This window comes from Scophthalmus maximus, chromosome 5 (genome assembly GCF_022379125.1).
Source record: "Scophthalmus maximus strain ysfricsl-2021 chromosome 5, ASM2237912v1, whole genome shotgun sequence".
Taxonomy (NCBI): Eukaryota; Metazoa; Chordata; class Actinopteri; order Pleuronectiformes; family Scophthalmidae; genus Scophthalmus; species Scophthalmus maximus.
The window spans coordinates 13,740,001-13,761,303 of record NC_061519.1 but is presented as its reverse complement, the minus strand read 5'-3'; the positions used below and the strand labels follow the sequence as shown (position 1 = coordinate 13,761,303).

The following is a 21,303-nucleotide window of genomic DNA, read 5'->3' as shown; positions in this document are numbered from 1 at the left end:
CAGCTCCGATTAGAGGGCTTATGTTGACTGATGTGGATGGGTGCAGCCTCTGAGGTAGGGGAACGTTTTTCTTCTTCATTATATGGCTGGACTACATGGGCGTCGTATCATACTTACTTTGCTAAACTCGTCAGTCATATACAGTGAAATGTGAATGTATCACAATCAGTTACTCAAGTCCAAATCTTCCTGATACTGAGGTAAATTTAAGTAATGATGTCAACAAATCTGTCAAATTTAACAACACTGCGTTAAATAAATCATACTCAGGGAGCGGATTCAGTTTCAATCCATGTTTTTCCGACAGTTTTACCACCCTGCTTATTCAAATCTCCAGCAAGAGCTTGAGTCAGTTTCTAAAAAAAGAAACGATTTGACGTAATGGGAACATTGTCAAAACACCCTCAATCTTTAACTCTTCTCTCAATGTCCCAATCAGTCATTTTTATATATACACTGGGGGATTTCCACATGCATTATTGAAGAGTTACAGATGAAAAATCAACACTTTGTCTATCGCTGCTGATCTAGCTTCAAATTATAGGTTTGTTTAGCGCAATTTTCATAAAAATATTTCTTAAAGACTTAAAGACTTCTTACTAAGTTAGATCTACTTGTGTAGTCCTTGTATGAAAATATATGTCAATCAACTTGACATATTTTTTCTGATCTTTGGTTTCAGTTTTTTGTCGTGGTGTTAACTTGTGTTACTCTGAAGATGCAAATAAATACATGCTGAGTAATTCAACATACAATTTTTCATCCTCATGGGCATAGCTGTATGTGTGCACACAGACAGCCACAACACCATGCATAAATATATATGTACAAAATCTCTGACACAGCTTTTCTCCCCTCCTTGACATTCTCAAACATAACCAAAAAAAAAAACCCCACGTAAGCCCTGAAATCCTCCTCTCACAGCTGCGGCTTTGGAATACAATCCACCGCAGCTCATGATGAAGAACCAAATGCTGTAAAATCCAATTGGAGGTTTATGAAGATAGATGGAGAGGAACGCCTCTCTCTGTCATCCCTCTTTCTTCCTTTCTGCTACACAAACGCACACATGTGGACTCGCACTCGCACATGGACACACGTTCCTCTCGCTGGCCGACTTACATGAAATCCACCCACAATTATGCAGGAGTCTGCTCACAACTGCGAGGGAATCTTTCGGCAGCCTTGGTTTGGTCTCAGTGGGCAGCGCTTCACTGCTGAGTGTGCAGCCTCTCTCGCCTTGAAGGGGGGAGGCCTCCTCTGTCGAGGCATTATCCGCTCCCATCTAATATTCATCAACTACTGGGAGATTGGGGACGACAAGTCAATTTGATAGGCTCACAATGCACAGGGATGGTCGGTGTTGTCGTGTGCACACGCATGTATGTGAGTCCGCATTAACAATATATAAACTGTACACACATGGGAGGCCATGTGCATGGAGGTTTAGATGTGCCCCCATCATGAAAAAAAAAGGTTAGATACAATCAATTAGTTAATGTGCAAAACTTTCTGAAAATCATTTCAAAATATCATTTTGTGAATGATTAGCTAACATTCAAAAGACAAATTAACAGCATACAATCATTATCTAGCTAATTTAAATTAATTTATTTCAAATGTCTTTTTATTTGGGCGTTAAATTTAGTTAATTACTAAGTACACTCATTTGCTAATAATTAAGCATAACTTGAAAACTTATTATGAATTGCAATGGCAAATTAAGTCAAATCTTTGAGGGCATGTGATGAGTGTGTGTGTCTGGGAGAGTATGACGTGATGATGACGGTTCATGTAACAGCACACGTATGTTTCAACTGTAAATGGCCAAATTCTCTCATGGACAGTACACACATGACATCGCTACATTACTATTTCTACATCAGTCCCAGACCTAGGCTTTGCACGACGGCAGCTGCTAACGTGGCATATTGTCTTCACACTTTGTTTTCATTAGTGGACATATTAATAAGTATGATGAGGGCAACGTGACAAAGATCATCAGAGATCAATATGGTGGGCGCTTAAACTCACTGAGCCATTCGAAAGATGCCAATACATGCAGACACCACGTGGTCAGTGATAAAATGTTGATGCAACTCTATGGCATAATGCTTTTATATCTGTCATAACAAAGACAGTAAATACAATAAATTTTAATGAAATACGTTTTACCGCGTTATAAAACGGATCACAGCACACGCCCGCTGAAGAGTGTGTGAATGAGTGACAAAACAAAAACTACCACATTGGACAGTTTGTTACCCCTTTCATAGTGTATCTCCACACACACACACACACACACACCCCTTCCCCTGCCCTCTCTCGTCTTCCCCTTTCCCTCTCTTTCTTTCTTTTTGGCATCCATCACTGTCCGTGGCAATGGCCTGCGAAACAAATTTATATCAGTATACATTACAGGTTAAAAAAGGGAGCTGGGAATGTGTTATATATGCTGGGTTCGATTTTTATGTAGTGTCTACGGGCTCGTCCATCACTGCTCGGCTAGGCACCCTCGTCCACTGGGCCCCTGATGAGATGTTGTCTTGGCACCGCCATCAATCACCTCATGCTGGCCCGAGCCCGGTGCCCGATGTAAAGGAGGGGGCATGTGTTGTAGCGGCAGGACTCCCTCCCTCCGTTCAACCACGCACTCCCTCCCCTCCCCTCTCCTGTGCCCCCATGACAGTGTCGCCAACACACAGTCATTTGTCATTTGAATGGTGCGTTCAGAGCATGTGTTTTGTATCCAGGGCCTTCGTCCCTGCATCAGCACCGTGGAGTGCTCTGTGCTTTTAATAACAAGAGATCATTGTGTGATAATTCTGCAGGTAATTGGGGAGACCCTGGCACCACTCCCCCGTGCAGTGATACGTGGGTCAAAGCGATTCAGACATGAGGTGTTTGACTTCATATGAAATGTGTATAAAAACCAAAGTGTCTTGCCAAGAAAGAGAGCATCATAAAACCAACAGCAGATTACATTATATGGTACTTAAAGTGAAAGTGGTTGGATGACATGCAGCGCTTCGATTTGTGGTCCCCTCACCTGATATAATTTCAGCCCAGCAAGACCACGAAGGTATAACTTTACTGCTCCGATGCCATAACCTGCTCATCGACTCTCTCTACATCTTCATTATATGATGACATATAGGGTTCAAAGACTCAGGATGCTGATGCATGTGCCTTCGCATGGCCGCTCAAGCTCCTACTGGACTAATCCTTTTTCTCTCAAAGTCAGGCAGATTATGATTTGAGGAATACTCCTTCGTCCTTCACAGTCCATGGTGAAAGTCACCAACCTATCAGAGAGCATTGGAGGTAGGGGTTTGTCGGGGGTGGGGGCTTGCTGGGTGAGGAAAGAACTTAATTAGGCCAGATCACTGCTGTCCTCTATCGGCGCCACGCCCACCACCATCCCCGGTCCCTTAACTATTCCCCTTAAATCCCATCCACTTAATGTTCTGTGAAATCATATTCCCCTCCCCGGAGGAGAGAGAAAAATCTGAACAATAGTATGACACATTTTAAAAGAGAGGCAGCGCCATGGGGAGAGAGACTGTTAGTGACACATGGTGGATGTTGTGGGCCGATGGATAGCAGGAACATCTGTCAGGCCCATTTCCAACAAACAGCATAAGGCCCAAAATACGGCAGTGAGGAGGAGGCATCTGCACTTCATTTAACTAAAAGCAAGTAGTCACTATTGTTTTACGTCTAGCTGTACTGCTGATATAATTATAACATCTTGAGGCCAAACGTGCATTTCTATTTCAAATATACTCTTATAAAACTGGCTGGTACGCCTCCCAGCGAGAGGGTCCTTTGTTCGAATCCTGGTTCTCCAAATGTTCTTCTCCAAATCAAAATTTGTCTTTAGCTTAAGGGAACAAATGTTTCTCTTTTTGCAAAGGTACACTGACATCAATGTTACATTTCCTTAAGTTAATTTTAATTATTTTATCAATTCTTAGTTTTTGGATGCATGTATGCATGCTTTGACTTGAGAAGTAGAAATACAAGGTAAAAGTACCGACAGTGACTCTCTAGGGCAACTGCTAAAAATACGCTGTAGCCTTAAGGGCTTGGTGAAAAAATAAAACAGAGCAAAATTTAAAATGTCACTATGTCCCTCGAAGGTTAAAACTGCCGATAGCTGATAAAAATCACGAACGTGATGTCAGTTTCGACCGGAGCGTCATCCTGTAACAGCCAATGTATTTGGGTCAATTAGTTTCCTTCAGATCAATTTTAAAACCGTGCACAGTTAACCCAAATTCACACAAGCAGAGCAGTCCAACTGTTCACTTTATGCATAAGTGTTGCATTGCGAACAACAAAGTTATGTGGCCGCTTCTGGGTGCGGCTAAAGCTTCCTTCCTTTTCTGAAGCAGAGCAGCGTCAAAGAGGCAGCGGATACGTCCAGCTGAACGGAGAGAATGAGCCAACGTGCAGACTGACGTGAGGGAGAGGGAGGCTGTCAGACAGGAAGCTGCAACAGCACAAAAAATACACAGGGAATACCAATAATACACAGACTGGACAAACAGCTGGCGAGGCAAAGACCGACTGGCGATTTGGAGGACATGCGGGCGGAGAGGGTGGAGGAGATTCAGACGTCCATGCAGAGTAGATGGAGGGTAGACAGACCAACACACACTTGGGCGAGTTCGGGCCCCTTCAAGAGCAGAGACACGTGGCTTTACTCCCCACCAAGGGTAGAGAGAGATACAGAGGGAAAGAGGCCCGGCAGCCAGATAGCATCAGTTTTTTGTTTTTTTCATTAGGACACAAGGCAGCATTATCATCCAGAACATCTGAATTTACCCCCAATCCACTACACTTGCGTTGCCCTCCAATAATTTCTAATGCACTCTGTCGCCCTCCTTCCCCTCTCCCTCCTCTCCCCACATCTCCCACTCAATCAGATAGGTTTGTTTTTTTTCATTTTGCTTCTGTTCCTCTCTTCTCTCTCTTCACTCACTGGGGAAACAGCACCATTAAGTTGATTTTCAAGATCCGTTCTGCTATGTTTTTTTATGCCAGCGTTGGCCTTCATCCTCTGTGGTGAGGACTCCACAAATCCTCGTTCCTGGATGTTGCTCATTCCCAGAAGGGAGGGCTAATTATTTTGTGGTGATACAACAAGGTTTCTGTTTATATCCAGTAGAAGGCTGCCACCTCACCAAGTGTTGTCAAAGCGATTGAGGAGATCAGCTATCTGTACATTAACCGCTTCAAAAAGCAAAACAATGAACTTGAAGTTGAAGGAGTTTTGCAACGACGATGAAACAGCAGATACATGTGTAGGCCTGCTCAGTGTTTCTAAGGCTTAATGGCATATGCAAACACACACACACACACACACACACACACACAAAACTTATACTTCAAGGCCCCCTAACACGCCAAACAACAAGCAAGCAGGATTTTTTAAATTAGTGATAATCATTATGAATCAGTTAATTGTCTATTGTTCAGCCAAACTATGACTTAAACATTCCATTGTACATTGTTGCTTAATATTATTGAAAACATTTAAACAGGCTATTTCAGAGCAGTAGTGTTGCTTTGGTTGGGAACAGTCAGATCCCATTTGATTTGACTAACGGGTGTGGTGTGTCTGATGTGCACCAGCTTCAAGGTGCGTCAGCATTCGGTTCATAATTTTCTTTACTGTGGCTCTCGTCACGTGGCCCTCTGCTCATCCCCTCTGCGGTAGTTCTGTCTGCTCGTGTTTCTCTCTGTAATTATATGCTTCTGAATAAGTGCCTGAGTGAATAATGCAACCAGCTGGAGGAGTCTGATCCCTGCAGTTTTTTTTCTTTCTTCTTTCTTGTGGTATATATATGGTAGGCTATGCCCGGGTGTCCCCCCGCCGTGTGACCTGCAGGTGACGGGGAAACCTGCCATCAATGTGCCCGGAAACCCTTGACGCCAACATGGCAGCAAGAGCTAAAAATAATCTGCGGGTGATAAATAATGAAACCTCCCCCCATATGCCGAGCGTCCCCATTTCCCTCCTGATTTCAGTCTGTGTGGTTAATTGCATGACTTAATTTGCAGGGCGTATAGGCTATTGTAAAGAAATGTAAGTGCTCTGACTGTTAATACGTCGGTTGTCCTTCTCTGCGAACACGAAATGAACGCTGTTCCCCACAAAATGATGGCGGCTGTAACAGGATTAGAAAAGTAATCCCCCAAAATATAAAGACATGTTGATCGTCTTATTCTAAAATGCTAAATAAAAGCGTGATGCTTAGGCACATGTGAGTCCATAGCCTGTTTAAATTCATTTCTTATGAAAACACACCTCTAACCGATGAACAGGCCCATTATATTTCCCATAATCGTGACTTCAATCTCGTGGATGAATAATGGCAAATAGATGTGATGTATTAGTAATAAAAACCTTTGAAAATATATACAGGAGCCATATAGTAGAAATCTTTGCAGGTTCATTCCTGTTTTTTTTGTTGATCAGCGTCCTCTTCACATCCCACGTCATTTTCCACAGCAAAATTAGCCGCACACACTCGCACTCACACATAATTCTGCATGATTTCTATCTCATTCAAGGAGCTTTGTCAAAACAAAACAAAAAATCGTGATAAATCAAAGAAAACTGTACCGTCCTGATGTGGGGAGACAATGACACGACGCCCCCCCCCCCCCCCCCCCCGTGGCTGTCTGGTCACGACTCAAAGCCCCTCTCAGTGGGGAGCTTTGTGTTGATGCTGCTGCAGCTGAAGTCTGCATGGGAATCCCCCCCCACACACCTCCTTCCCTCCTCCTCCTCCTCCTCCTCTCCTCCGCTCTCCCCCCCCCCTCCTGCAGCTCGTTTTCCTCCTCCTCTTCCACCACCAACCCCCCCCTGCAGCTCGTCTTCCTCCTCCTCTTCCTCCTCTCCTCCGCCCCTCAATCCTTCCCTCACCTCTTCGCCCCCCCACCTCCTTCCCTCCTCCTCCTTTTCCTCCTCCTCTCCCCCCCCACCCCCCTCCTGCAGCTCGTCTTCCTCCTCCTCCTCTCCTCCGCCCCCCCCTCCTGCAGCTCGTCTTCCTCCTCCTGTTCCTCCTCCTCTCCTCCGCTCTTCCACCCCCCCTCCTTCCCTCCTCCTCCTCCTCCTCCTCTCCTCCGCTCTTCCACCCCCCCTCCTTCCCTCCTCCTCCTCCTCCTCCTCTCCTCCGCTCTTCCACCCCCCCCCCTCCTGCAGCTCGTCTTCCTCCTCCTCCTCCTCCTCCTCTCCTCCGCTCTTCCACCCCCCCCCCCTGCAGCTCGTCTTCCTCCTCCTGTTCCTCCTCCCCCCCCCCCCTCCTGCAGCTCGTCTTCCTCCTCCTCCTCCTCCTCCTCTCCTCCGCTCTTCCACCCCCCCTCCTTCCCTCCTCCTCCTCCTCCTCCTCCTCCTCTCCTCCGCTCTTCCACCCCCCCCTCCTGCAGCTCGTCTTCCTCCTCCTCCTCCTCCTCCTCTCCTCCGCTCTTCCACCCCCCCTCCTTCCCTCCTCCTCCTCCTCCTCCTCTCCTCCGCTCTTCCAACCCCCCCTGCAGCTCGTCTTCCTCCTCCTGTTCCTCCTCCCCCCCCCCCCCCCCCTCCTGCAGCTCGTCTTCCTCCTCCTCCTCCCGCTGCTTTCCCTTCTTCTCTTTCTCGCCTCCACCCACGCACGGCTCTCCACGACCGGGAGGCTAAAAATAGCAGCAGGAATCCCCGCATCAATTCAGGTTGAGGAGGCGGGGTGGGTGCGGGGACGTCAGCGCACACAAGGTCATAAAACCGCCCTCCAGTGCTTTTCTTGATTTGTCACAGCTCCCCATCAGCGTTGTTTTTTTTGTTGTTGTTTTTTTTATTCCGGGAGACCCGCACCGTGACAGACTTTATTCCATCGCCTTGAATTGATTAAAGTCCAAATTGTATCGATCCCCCTGTAAATCATATTTAACGCCCCTGCTATAATTAATTTCATGACACAGAGGCGGAGATGAGATTTCACTGCGGAGTCGAGGCAAAAACAATAAATGATATGAATTAAAACAAGAAATAGAAAAGGTTGAAGACTTTACACTGCTGATTTTTTCCTCTCTTTTCTTTATCAGCGCACAAACAGGTGGAGCAGAAAGAATAACAATACAGGGGGGAAAGAAAGAAGAGGGAGCAGCCATTAGCTGTGACAATAAGCTGAACAACTCAGAGCGACAGGAGACTGGGGAGCCCCTGCTCTGACTGAGGGACCATTGATTGTCTCTGTCATCTAGAATCATTGCTGACGTGTCTTCCGCAAGGAGAGAGCCTGCACGTGCATCCTCCATCTGACAAAAGGTAGGTCCCTTCCTTCTGCCCTTCCTCTCATCTCCTTTCCTTGGCTTCCGTGTCCCCTCCTCACCGCTCCTTCTCCTTTCCATCAGTATTTATTTTAAGAGGATGTGAAAAGATTGCAATGGCAATTGCAGGGTCTAATATCTGTGGATAATAACCTTTGCAGCCCGCCTCATTTGCATTTTCACACCTAACTGCACAACTGCAGGACTTTTTTCTGTCTTTCAAGGGATGAATTTCAATCCTACATATAGCTACACCTTGAGGAAACTGAACTGGGTCTGTGCTGCTGGTGTGCGGCGTGGAATACAAAGGGTCATCCCCTTGTGTTGAATACGTCTCTTTAATGTCATGTTGCCTTTCTTCTGTCCTTGTGCAATTGCTGTGAGACGATCGGTTGGAGCAGAAAACACGTCTTGAAATGGTTTTTCTAATGGGCTGTTTCACGAAACATGCTTTTATAGAATTGTCAGTGTATAGTCCACCTCTGCCCGCTGGTGGTGAATATAGGGGGTCAGATGGTCATCTCCTTTGTGGTGGTTGCGCCTCTGATGATGAGACGGGGGCCGAGTCTTTGAACCTTTGCATTAGTGATGAGCTTTCTCCTCTCTTTATCTCTCATCACCATATTTTACAACTGGGCAAACTGAGCCTCTCATGTCAAACGCTGGTCCCATCCACCCACACAGGTATGCACATGTGTTCCCATGTGCACTCTGGAGCACAAACTCAGCATGAGGCACATGTTCAGAACACACACGCACACACGCACACACGCACACACACACACACACACACGCACGCACACACACACACACACACACACACACACACACACACACACACACACACACGCGCGCGCGCATCATTTCATAACCATCTTTATACCTGCAGGGACACGACACACACTGAAGTGCCTTGTAAAATAACCTTGCTCTTTTTTTTTTTTTTTTCCTCTTTCTCTTCGTCCACTTCATATCCGCTCATCACCAACGGCTCCATTTAACGCAGTGACATCGTTGTGCTCCGTGAACAGATGTTGATGGTCCAGTGCTTCTGCCAAGGCCACGTCGGAGAATACAAGGCAGGTGTTTGTTGTTGTTGGGACGTCATCCCCGACCAGAAGCACACGACACCCAGAGACACTTCTGTTATTGCTGCTTTAACCTCGCCACGCCTCGATTAGAGGTAGAAAAGAGTACGACGTGTAATGTTTCAAAGCAAGTGAGATAATGTCTGGGATGGAAATAAACCCGTTAGCTGAAGACGGGAGTTGTCGAATTAGAAAAAACAGATCTTCGGTTGTATTTTGAGTGTATACGATTTTAGAATCTTATTCTTCTGTATCACTCTTGTCTTCTTGATAAGTATTTTGTTATTCATTCTTGTGGAAATAATTGCTGCTTATGATTAGATTGTGCTCATCTTTCCATTCAAAAGCTCAGAATTACAAACCAGGGCAAAGAAGTAATATTATAGTAAATCCATAGAAGTGTGCAGTGAAGAGGAAGCAACCTCAACAAGGTGCTGGTTTTTTAAGTGTGGTGGGGGCACTTTGTGTGGACTAAGGTGACTAATTGCCCTCTTGTTCTTCCTCTGAGCTGGATGAGAACACTTGCCCCTCTGCTCCTCTAAGTATATGACTGCGTGTCAGGATTACCCAGGATGCCTCTGGAGTATCCTCTTATTCTTTTCAATGGGATCTCATCACATCTCGTCTCGGATGTTGCCTGGCATGCTTGTGCGTTACGGCTGCTGCCTCCGTGGGCCACTTTATCATTCGCTGCACCTTGGCTTTCCTCGTGGCAGCAATAGAAAAACACTTCATCACAGTTGTCCGCCTTGCGCGGGTCTTTCCACTCATTTATGGGACTTTGGGATGCCAACATGTCAGGTGATATTTAACAATGACTCCTCCTGCACCTGTCTCTTCTTGACTGATGGCAAAGATGCTTAGTCATTTGAGTAGCCGGAGCAAATCTAACTAATGATCTCAGCTGTCAGAGATAAATTCCACCAGTGGGCACGGGGCCCTGCCACTGCTGCTGCTGCTGCGGCTGGCAGCCTGTGTCTCCCAGATGCGCCGTCTAAAGGCCTGCCCTCGGTATCATCGCACACCGGCTGCGCTGAGCGTGCCGCGATCACTGCAGCCCGGGTTGAGTCACGACTCGTCTCATATCTGGGGGATCGCAGGTTGTTTATCATGTCAAGGGTATATCAGCGTTTGCACAGTCCAGCTGAATGTGTGTCACATTATTCACTGGTCATGACACTGTATCTGGGCCTTCCGTCGCTCCCGCAGCCTCCAGCTCACTCTCTCCCTCAGGCACCAGTCCAGTTAGTCATAGCTGAGTGAGACGACAGGCCATGGCCATGACATGCTGAGAGTTGACAGACTCATTCAAGATGGCTGCCTTCCACTCCATAGCTATCACACAGCAAGGCAAAAAAACCCCAACAACAACGATGTAGGTTTTCACTTTGCTCCGGATCGCACTCAGGACACTGCCTTTGTCTTTTTATCGTCACTCTTTGTTGGTTTCTTCATCTTTTAAATGTTTGTGGCCTCAGAGGAGCTGTTGGCAGCTCTGCTGGAGAGATCCAGCAGTAAATGTTAACTTGTGTTTGTAATTTAGAAAATGGATGAAGTCACATCCTCACTCAGTTACACTCTGAAAGCCACAATATTATAGCTGAGCATCCATTTAAGATGTAAATAAGCAAATAAGCCCGTAATTAGCAAAAGTACAGCATTGTAACAAATTAAAACATATTTAGTGATTTCTTCTTAATAGATGGGTTTAGATCTTTTTAAACTATTTCCTGAGTTAAAAACCCCCCTGAAAATTGTGCGTGGTTAATGATTATATTTAAATTGTCATTATTTATTTATGTATTAAGGTTTTGTGGGGGGAGTTTTCAAAAGACAAAAGAAAAACACCCTAGTCAATTTTGCGTTTAGGCCCCAAGATCAAAGAAGACTTCAACATCTGTCTGTACAACATACTCTCTGTCTCCTAGACCCTCACATTTGTGTAATCACAAACCCTTTAACAAGAGCTATACATCTAAATCATACCATGGAGAGAAACAGGGACAGTCTGCTGGATAATTTCAACATATCTTATACTCACATATTTATGAGTGTTATACTGTACGGTGATGACATTAAAAGCTAAGCATTCCACTATTAGAGGAGCACAGACTTATATTTTAATCATGACTGGTGATCTGGTGGTTAGAGATACACTCTGATGAGTTGGGTAGTTTGAACCCACAAAGTGTCTCGGCTCAACATTTCAAGACCCTACCAATTCAGACGAAGCCCCACCAGTTGATTTAAACATGTTGATGTAATGTTCGAATTGATATTCATTCAAAAACCTGATGAACACAATTTAAAAAAAAAGAGTACGATCCCCAAATACCACACAGGGACACACAGTAATATATACACATCTTATCTTCCTGTGTTACGATAATTGGCTAATCTCTGTACCTGTGTGAAATTGTTTTCGGTTTATGTCACAGTACACAATTACAACACAATTTCTATATCTCTACCTCTGCTTTTCAATTAAACTCCCTTGATCTATTCTGTATTGGGCCACATGCTCTTTTTTAGATATCTCTCCCTCTTTTTCTGCTCATACATGATGATGCACACACAGACACACACAGACACACAGACACACACACACACACACACACACACACACGCACGCACACACACACACACGCTTAGCGCTGGTTGGTTTTCTCTTTCTCTGTAATTACAGTCTCCTTATCTACTTCCTATGTTACGTGCTGCAGCCACTGGTCGCCTCCATGTTTCCTCCTCTACCATTTTAGTGTCAAAGGATCTTCCGCCGCTTCTGCCGTCAGCATGCCAACGAGGACGGAGTCTCACAATATGCTTTTTCGCACGGCTGGAGTCGGCCAAGTTTGATGGCTGCATGGGACACATCCAAGAGGCACTAAATTCTGGTGGCAGTTTTTTTCTAGAAAAGAGGCTTTTTGAGTGAGACAATGCAGCGTCGTTATGATTGTGGGTGTGTGTAAAAGATGAAAAAAAGAAGGCGGTGGGCGGCTGGCACGCATGGCCAGCTGACGAATGAGCGTTTGGAGTATTTGTGTGTGTCCAGGAGTTGTAAAGTTTGATTTAATTATTCATGTGGAAGCAGTAACATTTCTTCCCAAACTAGCAAATGAAACTCCATCTCGCCAAGGAACTCGCACAGGTCACAGCGACCAATTACTTAATGAAAATGATCGGGTTTCTAATGCAGCCCTGGCCGGAGCTCTGTACTCTGTACACATTCCTGCTTTACTTCTCCTAGCTATAAAACAGAGTGTGCATCAGCTTTCTTCCAGTGGTTAGGCAAAGTGTGCCACCGCTGCAGTCTTCAGACCCATCAGAACTCCGAATGGCTGAGACAGCTTATAGGAGAGGATTATTACTTATTAAGAATGGCTAATGTATGATGTAAAAGTTGGCTCCCTCTCCATCTCCATCCCCTCCTGTCCCCTTGGCTCAGCCTCAACGTCTTGTCTGTGTGGTATATACCTATATTGTCTCCTGCTGTCCCATTCTTATGGAGCATGGACATAATGAGGGTGTAGAAGGGATGAACAGCCCTCGTTCAATGCAAAAATGAACTCTACAGGTCGGTTTGTCGTATTAAAATGCATACGGCAACAAGTAACTCAAACAAATATTTTCATTTAGATTTTTTGGGGGGGGGAATATGGACGTACAGTAGATCTCTGCTCATCTGGCAGTTTGTTCCAGAGAGCTGGACCAAAGTAACCTAAGCCCACAACACATCCCTTATTATACCTGTTGTGTAGATTTAATATGGGGGGGGGGGGGGGGGGGGGGGGGGGGTTGATGAGCTTTCCGGGCTCCTTCAGCACCGCGGACAGCTCCGGCCGTGCCCGGCCTCTCTGTCAGAGCCCTCTGCCATGTGAACACTGAGCCCCTCGGCAGCAGCTCCGTGCGCAGCGGCCCTTTCTAAAAATGTCTGCCTGGTAATACAAAACCAGGCATATTCCGATCAATTATTAAATACCAGACTGCAAGACACGGGCTGTGTGGCATGAGGTCATCGTTCAGAGACCTGTTCGTTCGGTGCTCATCTGCGGGCCAACAGGTGGAAATACAGTGTGATTGTTGTCTTTTATTCTATGTCTTTAAATGCTGACACTCAATGGACATCCCATTTCGAGGCAGGGCGATCAATGAGAGTCGATCATATAAACTACAGAGACGCCAGGCCCGTGGACGTGTTCGTGTGACGTAGCAGTAAAAGTGATTTCTGATTATGCAGGGTGGTTATGGCAACATTGATCCATTGTGTCTATACGGTGCATTAAGGCGATCAACCATGTGAGCTGCGTTCAAACAGCCGTCCGCATCTCGACAGCCCCGCTCTTGTAACATCCCAACACGCCGGAGGAGCGATCGATCGATCCGCTGCAACCTGTGCGCATCGCAGGCAATGGACCGACACTCAGTCGAAGGCGGTGTTCTGGCTGTACTGTGACGTTTGAAGGCAGGTCCCGGTCAAACCTTCCAATGATACAAGTCGGTCCTATTCAGCGGGGACTGGTCGCAATGCACGGCTGTCGGAGCGCTGCACGGCAAAGGAGCAACCGCAGCGAGACGAGGCGATCAGGGGGATGCGGCATCGGTACGCGGGAGCTGTCCATCAGCACCAGGTCCCCGGCCAAGAGCCAGCGAGCAGCCAGCAGAGCCGAGAGCCAGACGCCCCCGTTTTCAGCCTGCCGCCCCCGCCCTCTTCTCAGCACCGGGACCGCGCTCCGACCGCCGCCGCCGCCGCCGCCCACCGCCAGAGCCTCCAGGAGCTCCCCTCGCTGAGCCAGCCCACCTGGAGACCCGTGCGCAGCGGGGACCCGCTGCCTCTGGCGAGCTACGACACCGCCCGGCGACCTTCACACCGAGGCAGCGGAGCCCACCCCGGGCGGCCGGCGCACCTGCAGCGGGATCCCTGGGCCCCGCTCGGCTCTCCGCCGCCGCAGTCGGAGAAGAGGCAGCCGGTTTTTCCCGGCTGCCACTGCAGTTTTTCCGAGCAGGAGGCGAGCCTCTTTCCGAACCAGCACCCTCCGGTCGAGCCTCTCCCGCCGCAGCCCTCCCCGCCTTTCCCGCCGCCCATACCGCCGCCACCGACGTCGTCGTCGTCGTCGTCCTCCTCCTCGCTGCTGTTTCCCCGGGCGTCTAAGAGGGGCGATCGTCTCCAAAGGAGTGCGAATAATCACCACCAACAGGCGAGCACCGTGGAACGCTGCAGGGGAGGAGGAGGAGGAGCGGGAGGGCACCGAGACCACAGGCAGCTGTTGCAGCAGCAGCAGCAGCAGCAGCAGCAGCACAGTCATTTAAGACTCCAACAGAGGGACCCCTCCCCTGAAGGAATCCGTGCAAACTCGCAGAAAGGGCGCTCTTTAAATGTATGTGAGTCAACCGAGGCTCACAGGAGAGCGTTCGAGTCTCAGACTCAGGACCTGCAGCAGCAGCAGCAGCAGCAGCAGCAGCAGCAGATCCCTCAATTACGAGCGCAGCAGCAGCTACTGGTGGGGAGCAGCCTGCCTATCAACTACTGCGCCAGCGGCTCGGGAGAGCTATGTAGGACTCACCAGGCTCCACTGCTGCAACAGCAACAGCAGCAGCAACAGCAACAGCAACAGCAGCAGCAACAGCAACAGCAGCAGCAGCAGCAACAGCAGCAGCAGCAGGAACAGCAGCAGCAGCAGCAGCAGCAAGGCGCACTGGGGCTCTGTCCCCAGCGTCCGCAGCACTGTGAACAGGACCGCAGTAAGTCTGGGAGGATCGACCAGGCGCAGCCGGCGCGCAGCCGCGACTCCCGCATCACCCCCCCGGTAACACAACGGGCGTACGCGGGCAACTCTTCGGCGACCGGGAGCAACAGCAGCAGGGACAGCCCCAACTACGGCTCGAGCTATCACCTGTGGCCGGAGAGCCCGCACAAAGGCGAGGAGCGGATCCCCATCGACCTCCATAAGGTATCCTGCATGGGTTGTTTCCATTTTTTCTTTCTCCTTCTTCTTCTCATTTTGCTCGCGCAACGATCCCCCGGTGACAAACACGTTGTCACTCAACGACCACGCCTGTCACACGGTTTTGATAGGGCATTTTCGCCTGTGTGTGTGTGTGTGTGTGTGTGTGTGAGCGAGAGAGAGTGTGTGTGTGCGTGCGGGCGCGAGTGGTATGTTTGTGTGTAGTCTATGTGAAAGTGGTGTGTGTGTGTGTGTGTGTGTGTGTGTGCGTGTTACAAAGCAACCGATGTAACAGCGCGTGGCATTCCTCGGCCGCTTCATACGGCCGCACGCGCGTGCACGCCCGGTAACGCGGTTTGCGGAAGCGCACTCACTCGCGCACGCGCGCACACACCTGTTCCATGTTGCGGTGTTGTTGTGGCTCGAGATGACGCCGCCCGGCAGCTGAATGAGCAGAAACACAGCGCACAGAGGGGAAGGAGGGCGAGGGTGCTGTTGCTTTTAATTACTATATTTTTTTTGCATCCAGACACCTTTTCTGACATAACGGTTATGGCTTTACATCATCAGGCCTGCAGGCCACTTGTCAGTGCAAGCAGCTGATGCCTGCTCTTCAATCCACTTCCAAACTCTCTCTCTCTCTCTCTCTCTCTCTCTCTCTCTCTGCAGTGGAGTGTGTTCTACTTGTAGAGCTGCCTCACACGTAACAGTCCAATGTGTCCTTCTGATGCACTTTCATTATATGCATCTACTAAATGTAGTACGGAAAAGCCATGTTGTGGCAATACAAACTAGAAAGGGGCTTTTTACAATTTTTTTTTTTACATCCGATCAAACAAGTGGGTGAGCACAGTTGATGGGACACAGATTCTACTTGGATGAAAACCTCTTGAGGACATAATGTCGAGCGAAGGTTGTTAAATGGATTGTAAAATATCGCCGCAAAAAAAAAGAAATCATAGGGTAAGTAACAGGTGGGAGAGTACAGTATATGTGTGTGTGTGTGTGTGTGTGTGTGTGTGTGTGTGTGTGTGTGTGTGTGTGTCAGGATGTGTGTACTTAAAAGGAGAAAGGATGGTGGTTGCAAATATAACAAAAGCGGTTTTGTTCAAAATGGTGTGAAATCTGTTTCTAAGGAAGTTATTTAATCAGGAGCAACTGGACTTGGTTGTAGATCCCAGGAATGAAGGTGCCTCTTGGACGAGAGCCGAAAGAGTTCTACAGCTCCTGATTCAACTCCCTTGTGGATAACTGTGACCTGGATGAATGAAATTCTCCACAGACGAACCAAGATCTAGATTTACTGTCAGTATAAATGTTGTTTTTTTTAAACGGCCCTATGATTCTTACTGTCCGAGTGGGGGGAACAAATTGTCTTGGTACAGTTAGGATCTTTGAGAGAGGTAAACTAGATAAAGCTAAATCAAAGAGCGTGGTGCTGAATACGTTGTTGTGGACTCTGGCTGATAACACCTCACAAAAGGAAATGAACGACTTCTCTTTTTTTTCTTTTTCTCTTTTATCCCCAAAGAGCGTCCAGTCATCTGCCCTGGTTGTCCAATCGTGTCTTATCATTGGACGTAGAGCGGCTCAATTTGGTTGTGAACGTTTTTGTTGTTGTTGATAATCCCTTCTTTTTTTTTTTGTCCCCACACGTGTTTTTGCTCTCCCTCCCTCTGCATTTACTCGAGGTTAAGTTTTTGTATCGCAGGACAAGAGGGAGAAGAACAAGAGGCGTCGACGGGGGCGCAGCATCTCAATAAGTGCACCAGACTCCCTTTTTAAAATGCTGCTGATGTTTCTCCGGGGCTGAGCTGGCACCAGTATCAAAAGGTGGCACGTCGAACCACCTTGATATGACTGTTCTGAGCTTGACTCAGTTTTCAAGCATCAGCAGAACAGGGAAATGACCAAACGACTGAAAAGAAAGTTAACTTTTTTCCCCTTTTAAGTTGCCACCATTCTTTTTCCAAGTGGAAAATCGGCTTGGAATGTTGCCAGGAATGTCAGGACGTATTATGAAATTGTCAAATTGCACTGATTATAGAGTAAAGCCTCATTACAAAGACTAAAATAATTCAGCAACCAGATTTCAACATCTTCATCATCAATATGCCTGGTTACATCTTTTAAACCCATGTTCTGTCCATGACACTGGGAGGTTTTGTTTAGTCTTTTCCAAGCTGATTTGATTGTAAATTTAAAATTAAAATCCAGGAAATTATCTGAGATGTCAATGTGCAGCAGCTTACAGTTGGGGGCTACTGTACACATTTACTCGTGACAGAAGTATGACATAATCCCATTTCAGTCATGAAACTGCAAATCTGAAAGAGAGAGAAAAGAAAAAGAAATCTTAGAAGTGCTCCCATGACAGGACTCTGTCAAACCTTTTCCACTCGCTCAGATCCAAGAGCGCCAAGTATTTTGATACGGCTAGACACGCTTATCTATTCACGGATGTTTGTGGGGATCGCGGTTACATCTTATTGACTCGCCCCTTAATGGGACAGCCCCTACCCCTGCTCCCATTTGAAATCCCTTAAACAAAACACTTGTGACAGAACAAGCCTGATAAAGTGTATACAATTACAGTATCCCACAGCACACCCTGAAACCCAATAGCTTGCCCACTGAACTGATGGCAGGTAGTCCGATATTGTGTCCTGCCTCAATAACATTGTGCTAAGAAAGGTGCATCGCTGCTTCTATTGTGATCGGCTGTGTAAGTACTCTAATGCCTGCCACTTACTGCTATGGTGATATCCCCTGCAGGGACACTGTAGTACATAAACACTGGTGGATTTGCGCTTGTTCAACAAGGCAGATCTTTTTTTTTAAGGATACGCAGACGACGAGTTTAGCAGAAAACTCTGATTAATCACTCACAGTTAGTCAGATTTGATGCCATCCGGCGTCTAAAAGGAGCAGGACTCTTCTGAACTCTGAAGGTGGATTAAAGGCCCCGCAAAGCTAAAAATGAGAAGGAAACAAACGTCCCCGGTAAAAAGGAGGTTGAACCTTTAAGACTGTTCACATATTTTAAAATGACATGTATTGTTTGAGTCCAAGCCTGATGAATTAGGTGGAATCTGTCATTGACAAAATGGACCAATATTTCAGCACTACAGCTAAAAACTCCTTCATCTTGGATCCATCTGTTGATGAGCTATACAAATAAAGGAATAGGTCAACATTTTAGGAAACATGCTTATTTGCTCTTTTGTTTATTTCTTTTAGCTATCCATTTTGTAGATTGTATCATTTTTTCATTAATAGTGGTAAGTTGACATTTTGAGACAGTTCATTTTATTGAATAAATTATTCAAAACCACAAAATATTACATTTACTATTGAAATGTTACATTTCACAATAGTTTAGAAGCTTGAACTGGAGATAATTTATTTGGCACTTTTACTTGATGAATGATGATTACAGACACAATTCATCAACTATCAGAACTGTTGGCGATAAAAGTTCTTAGTTAACAGAGTCAATGATTAATGGACTTATTGTTTCAGCACTTCAAATAAGAAAACAACAACTCAGCAGGCACGACAACATAACACAAAACGTACTCAGTTGTTTTCATTATTGATTCATTTAATGACTATTTTAATTAATTAGCTAATCATTTGGCTCATAAAATGTCAGAAAATACAATTTCCTTTGGTCTAAATTGATGTCTTCAAATAACTGATGTCTTCAAATTACTTCAAATAACTTTTATTATATATATATTTTTTCCAATTAACACTCCCCCCCTCGAATAATGGATTTCTAATTCAAAGAAAAACAACTAATCCTCACAATCGAGAAGCTGAATATATAATAATAATAATAATAATGAAGAGAATATTTGATATATCTGCTTGTCCTTCATATTCAATGTTGACTAGCTGTCACATAAATGCAAGTCTGTCGCAGTGTCTGACAAAAGGAAGAAATCTGAGTGTTAAAAGTAAAAAAGAGGAATATTCATATTCTGGTGCCGTCTAATCCTTCTCCTGTCCCATCGCTGATGTTTGTTAGGGCCTGGAAGCTGCTCTCGCACGTGTGTGTGTGTGTGTGTGTGTGTATGTATGTGTGTGTGTGTGTGTGTCAGACAGGTGCCAGCCCACCTTTCTGGAGAACATAAGGTTGTATGTGTCATTGCAGAATGGATGGCTTGAACGGTGAGAATAGCTATTACAGTAAAGCCTTTTGTGCAGCTCCTGCCAAACTGCAGCCCAACACGCGAATAATCACCCTATATGATCTAGGAAAGGTCAACACAGTATATATCACAGTCGCACTCGCAACCAACTTAGTGTCTCTTCTGCAGGATTTAGCGTTGACTTGTTTGGTGTTGGTTGTGCGTGTGTGTGTGTCAAAAGCTTTGCGAAATAGAGCGCCAACAGATTTTTTTCCACCCCAGAAACATGGACAGATGCACTGAAGTGTGTCGTCTATAAAGAAAGACAAAGCAAACACTATTTTTTTTTAATAGTTTGAATATTTTCTGCTTTCCATTTTAGTGTTCAGTTTTTCTTTTGAAATCCGCCCTGTCTAAATTAAGGGAAAGCAGTTCATCTTATCGGTTGTGTGTTTTTGTTTGCTCTGTATTAACGCTGAGGTAACGTTGAACGCCGGAGCTTGGAACAATTGATGCCGACAGATCTGCTTACAGCGCTATGATTTACTCGAAGGCTTATGCCAGGAGGAACATTATGTTGATCCCAACTTTCTCTATCGGTCATCTCTCTGTTGTTGTAACGGGGCCTCCGATTGTTTTTCTCTCATTAGCCGTCCGTGTTTTCCACTGCCTCCTGCATTTGAGGCTGCGAGGGCAGCCTACACCTTGAAAATAAACACACCCCACTGAACAATTAAATGCCAGACAAGGGGCAGATCCAGTTCACAAGCTCTGCTTGAGACGAAGGAGTGGCAACGCTGCAGATCTCTGATAACACTTACGATTGTATGAAGAGGGGAAGGTGTGAGCTGTGGGAGCCTCTTAGTTTCGGCTGCAGCTGGCAACACACAGGCAGTAAGTATGAACACGGAGATCCTTTAATAATTGATTGCTGTTTTCCCTATTTTTTGTCTGCTGTGTTTAAGTGCAAGGCTGCACTCCTGCTCTGAAATAGATTTGTGTTACCATGTGTTGCCATGGAGAGATCCGCCTGGTATTGTGTAGCTGTCTCTCTCTCTCTGGAGTGTTGGGTTGGGTCAAGGAATCATGTGCAGAACAAGATTATCTTTTGGATTTACGACTCCTTTCACACTCGCCTCTGACACACATGTACACACATGTCCACTTAACGCACACGCGCATGACACACACACACACTCACTCACACACACACACACACACACACACACACACACACGCACACACACACGCAGTGTAGGGCAGCCCACACAAACACTGGTGTTACTGTAACTGGTGTTCAACTGCTGCCCCACTTAATGCAGTTCATTCGCTTTGCGTTTCATTCCAGTGAGCCAGCACAAGGAGAGGTGTATTGAATTACTTGCAGTCCAGTTGAACACAAAGAGTGGAAAGAAAGCGTGTTGTGGGGGGTTTCCTCAGTCCCCGTGAGCAGCCTCGGCGCGTACTCACTCCACGGGTAGAGTCACAGCATGGCAGATGTTTCTGCTCTGCCAGCAGTCAATGCAATTTGTTACTTGACTGTTCGATCTCTCATGTTTCCCTTTTCTAATGTGTGTTGTAGCTTACATTCTTTTCTTTTTTTTTACTCCGTACAGTGTGCCAAGTCCCCACCATGCTTGCTTAATAAATGTCCGCAGTCATTTATATGGTAATTCCTGTGAGACTCTAGCCAAGGGATGCCAGGCATATAATGTATCACTGCTATGCATATGCTTTATGGCTAATTAGGTTATTGATCTGAGGCTGTTCCTGCGTTAGGGCATGATCACAACACAAAAGTGTATGAGTAATGCAGCTGTA

The 21,303-nt window shown here is 46.4% G+C and overlaps 1 protein-coding gene across 2 annotated transcripts in view; it reads left to right on the top strand.

Moving 5' to 3' along the window:
* The first annotated feature begins 13,675 nt into the window (after positions 1–13,675).
* kcnn1a (potassium intermediate/small conductance calcium-activated channel, subfamily N, member 1a) overlaps positions 13,676–21,303 on the top strand; it is a 45,303-nt gene continuing 37,675 nt past the window's right edge. The window contains exon 1 of one of the 2 annotated variants that reach the window (XM_035635327.2): positions 13,676–15,352. In XM_035635327.2, the coding sequence (XP_035491220.2) occupies positions 13,994–15,352 (1,359 nt within the window). In that variant the 5' untranslated portion in view covers positions 13,676–13,993. The remainder of the gene's footprint in view (positions 15,353–21,303) is intronic. The other variant, XM_035635328.2, reaches the window with a different exon arrangement.